The sequence below is a fragment of the Salmo salar genome, chromosome 07 (genome assembly GCF_965601325.2).
Source record: "Salmo salar chromosome 07, fSalSal1, whole genome shotgun sequence".
Taxonomy (NCBI): Eukaryota; Metazoa; Chordata; class Actinopteri; order Salmoniformes; family Salmonidae; genus Salmo; species Salmo salar.
The window spans coordinates 2,004,659-2,015,000 of record NC_138297.1 but is presented as its reverse complement, the minus strand read 5'-3'; the positions used below and the strand labels follow the sequence as shown (position 1 = coordinate 2,015,000).

Below are 10,342 nucleotides of genomic sequence, written 5' to 3'. Positions count from 1 at the left end.
TCTCCTCCCTCTCCTCCCTCTCCTCCCCTTCCTCCCTCTCCTCCCTCTCCTCTCCTCCCTCTCCTCCCTCCCCTCTCCTCCCTCTCCTCTCATCCTCTCCTCCCTCCCTCTCCTCCCTCCCTCTCCTCCCTCTCCTCCCTCCCTCTCCTCCCTCCCTCTCATCCCTCTCCTCCCTCCCTCCCTCCTCCCTCCTCCAGCGTCTCCTGGAGCTAACATTCCCCACCGCTGTAACAGCACCAAACATCGCATTATCTCCCCCAAACTGCCCGCTTACTCGCCCTGCCATGTCAGCCTCACCCCTGGCTGAGGGGGAGACAGGAGGGGGAGACATCCCTGCAGGCGGCGAGAAGAAACCCTCCCCACACACACACCCCCAGGTAAAGCTTGGAGGGTCTACCAGCCTTGTAGGGAGACCTGAGGGAGTCTCTTCCTCCCCCTCTCCTCCCTCCTCCTCCTCCTCCTCGTCCCCCCCTCAGGCTCACCGCACAGCAACCATCGCCGTCAGCAACGGCACCGCCAACAGTTTCTATGGCGACCAGCGGGGCCTGACGACGGTCGCCCTGCCGCAGAATGCGGTGATCGTCATGACTACGGCGGGGGTAATCGGGACAAAGGGTGGAGGAGAGCGGGAGTCGAGTGTGTCTCTAACCCATTCAGGTCAGCTGCTACTCTCCCCCCGTCCCTCCTAAACCGGACACCCCCTCTCCCACAACCCCCGGGGTGGCTACTCTCAGCCTCACCCTCCTGTCCTCACCCGTTATAGGGGGACTACTCCTCACTCCGTCCCCTTCTCCGTCCCTCCTGCACCCTCTCCCTCCTGCCGCCCCTTCTCCCTCGCCCCGTCGACCTCCTGTCTTTGATCCGGACTCCTTTCTGAACAGTCCTAAACAGGGTCAGACCTACGGAGGCACTCTCCCCCCTTCCTCACCCTCTCCTCCCCCCTCCTCCTCCCCACATGCACCCTCCCTCGCTCTCTCCCTCTCCCCCACCTCCCCTCCCCCTTGCTCATCCCCTCCCTCCTCTCTCTCGTCCCTCTCTTCTGAGGCAGAGAGGAAGAATGAAGAGAGAGAGGTGCTCCAGACTTCCGCCCCTTCTTCCTCCCTCCCTCCATCCCTTTCTCTGTCCCTCTCTCCGTCCCACTCCGCCCCTTCTTCCTCCCTCCCTCCATCCCTTTCTCTGTCCCTCTCTCCGTCCCACTCCGCCCCTTCTTCCTCCCTCCCTCCATCCCTTTCTCTGTCCCTCTCTCCGTCCCACTCCGCCCCTTCTTCCTCCCTCCCTCCATCCCTTTCTCTGTCCCTCTCTCCGTCCCACTCCGCCCCGTCTTCCTCCCTCCCTCCATCCCTTTCTCTGTCCCTCTCTCCGTCCCACTCCGCCCCGTCTTCCTCCCTCCCTCCATCCCTTTCTCTGTCCCTCTCTCCGTCCCACTCCGCCCCTTCACTCCTGCCTCTGTGTCTGGAATCGGCGCTGGGCCTGGGTCCTCTGGGGAGACGGAGGGGGAGAGGGGGGAGGCAGATGGAGAGAGAGAAAGACGGAGGCAGGAGGGGAGAGAAGAAGGGCACCCGCCCACCAAACTGGCTCTCCTCCAGCGACGCCAATCCCCCCAGCCGTCGCCGTCGTCGTCGTCGTCGGGGCAACACCACAGAAAAGCAGCAGCAGCAGCAGCAGCATCATCATCGCTGCTCCTGATTCGCCACGAAACGCAGCAGACCCCTCCCGCTCAGCAGACGGCGCCCAATCAGCAGCCTCACAGGCAGGACGGAGAGCAGCCATCGGTCGTCCTAGAGCCCAAAGAGCTCCAGCAGCGACTCCAGCACCCCGTGACCTCTATGAGCTGTAACTCCACCCAGAACTACCGCTCTCAACTCCTCCTGCTGCAACGCAGACGTCTGCAGAGTCAGGAGAGAGAGAGGGAGGTGGAAGGAGAGAGACAGAGGGAGGTGGAAGGAGAGAGACAGAGGGAGGTGGAAAGAGAGAGAGGGAGGCAGCTCTTACGCCTTCACCAGAGACTCAGCCAATCGACTCCCTTAGAGTCCCCGTTTGCTAACGTCAACGACGGTGCTAACGCTAATTCCGCTACGGGTAATGTTAACGTGACCAATGTGGCTAACGGGCGGGTTAGAGTAAAGGAGGAGAGTGGGCGTGGCTACGAGGCGGAGGACACGCCCATGGACACGGGTCAAAGGTCGGAGGAGCTAGAGATATCGTTCGACAGCCAGTTCCCTGACCTCATCTCGGAGCTCATCGCAGACGCCGACGCCCCCAACGCGCAGGCCTCGGTCCTCGTCCCGGCGCCCAGCGGCCTGTTCCCTACGGGGGTTCGCTACATGGTCCCTCCTCAGCCCACCCCATCGTCCTCCTTCCTCCCTTTCCCCCCTCTTCCCCCTAACAACGGGACTGAACTACAACGCCTAGCAACCATCACAGACTTCTCCCCCGAGTGGTCCTACCCAGAGGTGAGACGAGGGAGAGGGGAGACGGGGGAGAGGGGGGAGGTGAGACGGGGGAGAGGGGAGACAGGGGAGACAGGGGGGAGGTGAGACGTGGGAGAGGGGAGGTGGGACAGGGGAGAGGGGAAGTGAGACAGGGGAGACGGGAGAGGGGAGGTGAGACGGGAGAGGGGAGGTGAGACGGGGGAGACGGGAGGTGAGACGGGGGAAGAGGAGGGGGGAGTGAGACGGGGGAGAGGGGGCGAGACGGGGGAGAGGGGGCGAGACGGGGGAGAGGGGGCGAGACGGGGGACAGGGGAGGTGAGACGAGGTGAGACGGGGGAGAGGGGGGGCGAGACGGGGGAGAGGGGGCGAGACGGGAGGTGAGACGGGGGAGAGGGGAGGTGAGACGGGGGAGAGGGGAGGTGAGACGGGGGAGAGAGGGGAGGTGAGATGGGGGAGAGGGGGGAGGTGAGATGGGGGAGGCCTATTGATCATGGCCTATTTATTGACCTTATATTGATTATATATTTGGCTGTATTTATGAGATCACATGTTATGGATGTTTCTGTATGTGTACAAGATGTTCAAATGAACCTAATCTAATCCTGTGCAGAGAAAGATTATCAAATTAACTTAATCCTTAATCTAATCCTGAGCAGAGAAAGATTATCAAATTAACTTAATCCTTAATCTAATCCTGAGCAGAGAAAGATTATCAAATTAACTTAATCCTTAATCTAATCCTGAGCAGAGAAAGATTATCAAATTAACTTAATCCTTAATCTAATCCTGAGCAGAGAAAGATTATCAAATTAACTTAATCCTTAATCTAATCCTGAGCAGAGAAAGATTATCAAATGAAGACTAATAGTTTGTATATTATATATCTACCAGGGTGGAGTGAAGGTGTTGTATATTATATATCTACCAGGGTGGGGTGAAGGTGTTTGTATATTATATATCTACCAGGGTGGAGTGAAGGTGTTGTATATTATATATCTACCAGGGTGGAGTGAAGGTGTTTGTATATTATATATCTACCAGGGTGGAGTGAAGGTGTTGTATATTATATATCTACCAGGGTGGAGTGAAGGTGTTGTATATTATATATCTACCAGGGTGGAGTGAAGGTGTTGTATATTATATATCTACCAGGGTGGGGTGAAGGTGTTGTATATTATATATCTACCAGGGTGGGGTGAAGGTGTTGTATATTATATATCTACCAGGGTGGGGTGAAGGTGTTGTATATTATATATCTACCAGGGTGGAGTGAAGGTGTTTGTATATTATATATCTACCAGGGTGGAGTGAAGGTGTTGTATATTATATATCTACCAGGGTGGAGTGAAGGTGTTGTATATTATATATCTACCAGGGTGGAGTGAAGGTGTTGTATATTATATATCTACCAGGGTGGGGTGAAGGTGTTGTATATTATATATCTACCAGGGTGGGGTGAAGGTGTTGTATATTATATATCTACCAGGGTGGGGTGAAGGTGTTGTATATTATATATCTACCAGGGTGGGGTGAAGGTGTTTGTATATTATATATCTACCAGGGTGGAGTGAAGGTGTTGTATATTATATATCTACCAGGGTGGAGTGAAGGTGTTGTATATTATATATCTACCAGGGTGGGGTGAAGGTGTTGTATATTATATATCTACCAGGGTGGGGTGAAGGTGTTGTATATTATATATCTACCAGGGTGGGGTGAAGGTGTTGTATATTATATATCTACCAGGGTGGGGTGAAGGTGTTGTATATTATATATCTACCAGGGTGGGGTGAAGGTGTTGTATATTATATATCTACCAGGGTGGAGTGAAGGTGTTTGTATATTATATATCTACCAGGGTGGAGTGAAGGTGTTTGTATATTATATATCTACCAGGGTGGAGTGAAGGTGTTGTATATTATATATCTACCAGGGTGGGGTGAAGGTGTTGTATATTATATATCTACCAGGGTGGGGTGAAGGTGTTGTATATTATATATCTACCAGGGTGGAGTGAAGGTGTTGTATATTATATATCTACCAGGGTGGAGTGAAGGTGTTTGTATATTATATATCTACCAGGGTGGGGTGAAGGTGTTGTATATTATATATCTACCAGGGTGGGGTGAAGGTGTTTGTATATTATATATCTACCAGGGTGGGGTGAAGGTGTTTGTATATTATATATCTACCAGGGTGGGGTGAAGGTGTTGTATATTATATATCTACCAGGGTGGGGTGAAGGTGTTGTATATTATATATCTACCAGGGTGGGGTGAAGGTGTTGTATATTATATATCTACCAGGGTGGGGTGAAGGTGTTGTATATTATATATCTACCAGGGTGGAGTGAAGGTGTTTGTATATTATATATCTACCAGGGTGGAGTGAAGGTGTTGTATATTATATATCTACCAGGGTGGAGTGAAGGTGTTGTATATTATATATCTACCAGGGTGGGGTGAAGTTGTTGTATATTATATATCTACCAGGGTGGAGTGAAGGTGTTTGTATATTATATATCTACCAGGGTGGAGTGAAGGTGTTGTATATTATATATCTACCAGGGTGGGGTGAAGGTGTTGTATATTATATATCTACCAGGGTGGAGTGAAGGTGTTTGTATATTATATATCTACCAGGGTGGAGTGAAGGTGTTGTATATTATATATCTACCAGGGTGGAGTGAAGGTGTTGTATATTATATATCTACCAGGGTGGAGTGAAGGTGTTTGTATATTATATATCTACCAGGGTGGAGTGAAGGTGTTTGTATATTATATATCTACCAGGGTGGAGTGAAGGTGTTTGTATATTATATATCTACCAGGGTGGGGTGAAGGTGTTTGTATATTATATATCTACCAGGGTGGAGTGAAGGTGTTGTATATTATATATCTACCAGGGTGGAGTGAAGGTGTTGTATATTATATATCTACCAGGGTGGAGTGAAGGTGTTGTATATTATATATCTACCAGGGTGGGGTGAAGGTGTTGTATATTATATATCTACCAGGGTGGAGTGAAGGTGTTGTATATTATATATCTACCAGGGTGGAGTGAAGGTGTTGTATATTATATATCTACCAGGGTGGAGTGAAGGTGTTGTATATTATATATCTACCAGGGTGGGGTGAAGGTGTTGTATATTATATATCTACCAGGGTGGGGTGAAGGTGTTTGTATATTATATATCTACCAGGGTGGAGTGAAGGTGTTGTATATTATATATCTACCAGGGTGGGGTGAAGGTGTTGTATATTATATATCTACCAGGGTGGGGTGAAGGTGTTGTATATTATATATCTACCAGGGTGGAGTGAAGGTGTTGTATATTATATATCTACCAGGGTGGGGTGAAGGTGTTGTATATTATATATCTACCAGGGTGGGGTGAAGGTGTTGTATATTATATATCTACCAGGGTGGGGTGAAGGTGTTGTATATTATATATCTACCAGGGTGGAGTGAAGGTGTTGTATATTATATATCTACCAGGGTGGGGTGAAGGTGTTGTATATTATATATCTACCAGGGTGGGGTGAAGGTGTTGTATATTATATATCTACCAGGGTGGGGTGAAGGTGTTGTATATTATATATCTACCAGGGTGGGGTGAAGGTGTTGTATATTATATATCTACCAGGGTGGGGTGAAGGTGTTTGTATATTATATATCTACCAGGGTGGAGTGAAGGTGTTGTATATTATATATCTACCAGGGTGGAGTGAAGGTGTTGTATATTATATATCTACCAGGGTGGGGTGAAGGTGTTGTATATTATATATCTACCAGGGTGGGGTGAAGGTGTTGTATATTATATATCTACCAGGGTGGGGTGAAGGTGTTGTATATTATATATCTACCAGGGTGGGGTGAAGGTGTTGTATATTATATATCTACCAGGGTGGGGTGAAGGTGTTGTATATTATATATCTACCAGGGTGGGGTGAAGGTGTTTGTATATTATATATCTACCAGGGTGGGGTGAAGGTGTTGTATATTATATATCTACCAGGGTGGGGTGAAGGTGTTGTATATTATATATCTACCAGGGTGGAGTGAAGGTGTTGTATATTATATATCTACCAGGGTGGAGTGAAGGTGTTTGTATATTATATATCTACCAGGGTGGAGTGAAGGTGTTGTATATTATATATCTACCAGGGTGGAGTGAAGGTGTTGTATATTATATATCTACCAGGGTGGGGTGAAGGTGTTGATAACAGGACCCTGGCTGGAGGCTACTGGACGTTACAGCTGTGTGTTTGACCAGAGCATCGTCCCCGCTTCACTGATCCAGCCTGGAGTACTGAGGAGCTACTGTCCTGGTAGGTACACACACACACACACACAGAATGGTTGTTACTGTGTCCACTAGACGGCAGAATGGTTGTTACTGTGTCCACTAGACGGCAGAATGGTTGTTACTGTGTCCACTAGACGGCAGAATGGTTGTTACTGTGTCCACTAGACGGCAGAATGGTTGTTACTGTGTCCACTAGACGGCAGAATGGTTGTTACTGTGTCCACTAGACGGCAGAATGGTTGTTACTGTGTCCACTAGACGGCAGAATGGTTGTTACTGTGTCCACTAGACGGCAGAATGGTTGTTACTGTGTCCACTAGACGGCAGAATGGTTGTTACTGTGTCCACTAGACGGCAGAATGGTTGTTACTGTGTCCACTAGACGGCAGAATGGTTGTTACTGTGTCCACTAGACGGCAGAATGGTTGTTACTGTGTCCACTAGACGGCAGAATGGTTGTTACTGTGTCCACTAGACGGCAGAATGGTTGTTACTGTGTCCACTAGACGGCAGAATGGTTGTTACTGTGTCCACTAGGCGGCAGAATGGTTGTTACTGTGTCCACTAGGCGGCAGAATGGTTGTTACTGTGTCCACTAGGCGGCAGAATGGTTGTTACTGTGTCCACTAGGCGGCAGAATGGTTGTTACTGTGTCCACTAGGCGGCAGAATGGTTGTTACTGTGTCCACTAGGCGGCAGAATGGTTGTTACTGTGTCCACTAGGCGGCAGAATGGTTGTTACTGTGTCCACTAGGCGGCAGAATGGTTGTTACTGTGTCCACTAGGCGGCAGAATGGTTGTTACTGTGTCCACTAGGCGGCAGAATGGTTGTTACTGTGTCCACTAGGCGGCAGAATGGTTGTTACTGTGTCCACTAGGCGGCAGAATGGTTGTTACTGTGTCCACTAGGCGGCAGAATGGTTGTTACTGTGTCCACTAGGCGGCAGAATGGTTGTTACTGTGTCCACTAGGCGGCAGAATGGTTGTTACTGTGTCCACTAGGCGGCAGAATGGTTGTTACTGTGTCCACTAGACGGCAGAATGGTTGTTACTGTGTCCACTAGACGGCAGAATGGTTGTTACTGTGTCCACTAGGCGGCAGAATGGTTGTTACTGTGTCCACTAGGCGGCAGAATGGTTGTTACTGTGTCCACTAGACGGCAGAATGGTTGTTACTGTGTCCACTAGACGGCAGAATGGTTGTTACTGTGTCCACTAGACGGCAGAATGGTTGTTACTGTGTCCACTAGACGGCAGAATGGTTGTTACTGTGTCCACTAGGCGGCAGAATGGTTGTTACTGTGTCCACTAGGCGGCAGAATGGTTGTTACTGTGTCCACTAGGCGGCAGAATGGTTGTTACTGTGTCCACTAGGCGGCAGAATGGTTGTTACTGTGTCCACTAGGCGGCAGAATGGTTGTTACTGTGTCCACTAGGCGGCAGAATGGTTGTTACTGTGTCCACTAGGCGGCAGAATGGTTGTTACTGTGTCCACTAGGCGGCAGAATGGTTGTTACTGTGTCCACTAGGCGGCAGAATGGTTGTTACTGTGTCCACTAGGCGGCAGAATGGTTGTTACTGTGTCCACTAGGCGGCAGAATGGTTGTTACTGTGTCCACTAGACGGCAGAATGGTTGTTACTGTGTCCACTAGACGGCAGAATGGTTGTTACTGTGTCCACTAGACGGCAGAATGGTTGTTACTGTGTCCACTAGACGGCAGAATGGTTGTTACTGTGTCCACTAGGCGGCAGAATGGTTGTTACTGTGTCCACTAGACGGCAGAATGGTTGTTACTGTGTCCACTAGGCGGCAGAATGGTTGTTACTGTGTCCACTAGGCGGCAGAATGGTTGTTACTGTGTCCACTAGGCGGCAGAATGGTTGTTACTGTGTCCACTAGACGGCAGAATGGTTGTTACTGTGTCCACTAGACGGCAGAATGGTTGTTACTGTGTCCACTAGACGGCAGAATGGTTGTTACTGTGTCCACTAGGCGGCAGAATGGTTGTTACTGTGTCCACTAGACGGCAGAATGGTTGTTACTGTGTCCACTAGGCGGCAGAATGGTTGTTACTGTGTCCACTAGGCGGCAGAATGGTTGTTACTGTTGAATGTTTGGTCGTTTTCCACAGCTGTTCTCCCTCCCTCCTCTTCCCTCCGCCTCCCTCCTCTTCCCTCCGCCTCCCTCCCTCCTCTTCCCTCCTCTTCCCTCCTCCTCCCTCCTCCTCCTCCCTCCTCCTCCCTCCTCTTCCCTCCGCCTCCCTCCTCCCTCCTCCCTCCGCCTCCCTCCTCACATACTGCTTCCTTGTCTCTTCGGGCGCTGGAGGCACCAGCTCAAGAATGAATCGTTCTTGTTTATGAATAAGTTTTAAAGATTGTTCACTCCTCTATATTAGACACACCGGCTGCGAGAGAACTGGCTAAAACCTGTTGTTCATTCAACACAACAGAAGTTCCCCTTTACCTCTCTTCTCTGGAAGCAGCGATCTGATAAAGGAGAGGAGGACAGTCTTAACTTTTTGACTTCATCCTGATCGGTTGAATGATCTCTGGTTTTCCTCCTCTTCCTCAACACCCTGAACTTCTGGACTTTAACTGATGTTCTAATTCCATCCTCCCCCCTCCTCCCTCCCTCATCTCCCCCTTCCTCTCTCTCCCTCCCCCCTCCTCCCTCCCTCATCCCCCCTCTCCCCCCTCTCTCCCTCCCTCATCTCCTCCCTCCCTCATCCCCCCTCTCCCCCCTCCCTCATCTCCCCCTCCTCTCTCTCCCTCCCCCTCCTCCCTCCCTCATCCCCCCTCTCCCCCCTCCTCTCTCCCTCCCTCATCTCCTCCCTCCCTCATCCCCCCTCTCCCCCCTCCCTCATCTCCCCCTCCTCTCTCTCCCTCCCCCCTCCTCCCTCCCTCCTCTCTCTGTCCCCCCTCCTCTCTCTCTCACCCTCCTCTCACCCTCCTCTCACCCTCCTCTCACCCTCCTCTCACCCTCCTCTCACCCTCCTCTCCCCCCTCCTCTCCCACCTCCTCTCCCTCATCTCCCCCTCTCTCCCTCTCTCCCTTCCTCCCCTACCTCTCTCTGTCTTCCCACCTCCTCCCCTCCCTCTCTCTCTCTCTGTCTCTCCTTCTCCTTTAGCCCACGAGGCAGGGTTGGTATCTCTTCATATAGTGGAGGACAGTGGGTCTGTCTCTTCGTCTGTTCTGTTTGAATACAGAGCTAGAAATGCCTCGTCTCTACCCAGCTCACAGCTGGACTGGCTGTCCCTGGATGGTGAGTAGCTACCACACACACACACACACACACACACACACACACACACACACACACACACAGAACATGTCCTCTCTACCCAGCTCACAGCTGGACTGGCTGTCCCTGGATGGTGAGTCGCTACCACACACACACACACACACACACACACACACACACACACACACACACACACAGAACATGTCCTCTCTACCCAGCTCACAGCTGGACTGGCTGTCCCTGGATGGTGAGTCGCTACCACACACACACACACACACACACACACACACACACACACACACACACACAGAACATGTCCTCTCTACCCAGCTCACAGCTGGACTGGCTGTCCCTGGATG

The 10,342-nt window shown here is 50.7% G+C and overlaps 1 protein-coding gene across 1 annotated transcript; it reads left to right on the top strand.

Annotated features, from left to right (window-relative positions):
• Nucleotides 1-1,068: 1,068 nt before the first annotated feature.
• Nucleotides 1,069-10,033, top strand: LOC145879986 (calmodulin-binding transcription activator 2). Its single transcript, XM_082977292.1, has 3 exons — nt 1,069-2,453; nt 6,637-6,763; nt 9,870-10,033. The coding sequence occupies exons 1-3, from the start codon at nt 1,827-1,829 to the stop codon at nt 10,010-10,012; spliced, it is 897 nt and encodes a 298-aa protein (XP_082833418.1). The 5' UTR covers nt 1,069-1,826; the 3' UTR covers nt 10,013-10,033.
• The last annotated feature ends 309 nt before the right edge of the window (nt 10,034-10,342 follow it).

Bases quoted from the DNA above. Each gene is read 5' to 3' on its own strand.
- LOC145879986 (XM_082977292.1), top strand. From the start codon at position 1,827: ATGAGCTGTAACTCCACCCAGAACTACCGCTCTCAACTCCTCCTGCTG. The intron at 2,454-6,636 runs GTGAGACGAGGG...TATATCTACCAG, and splicing joins CCGAGTGGTCCTACCCAGAG to GGTGGGGTGAAGGTGTTGAT. The intron at 6,764-9,869 runs GTAGGTACACAC...CTTCTCCTTTAG, and splicing joins ACTGAGGAGCTACTGTCCTG to CCCACGAGGCAGGGTTGGTA.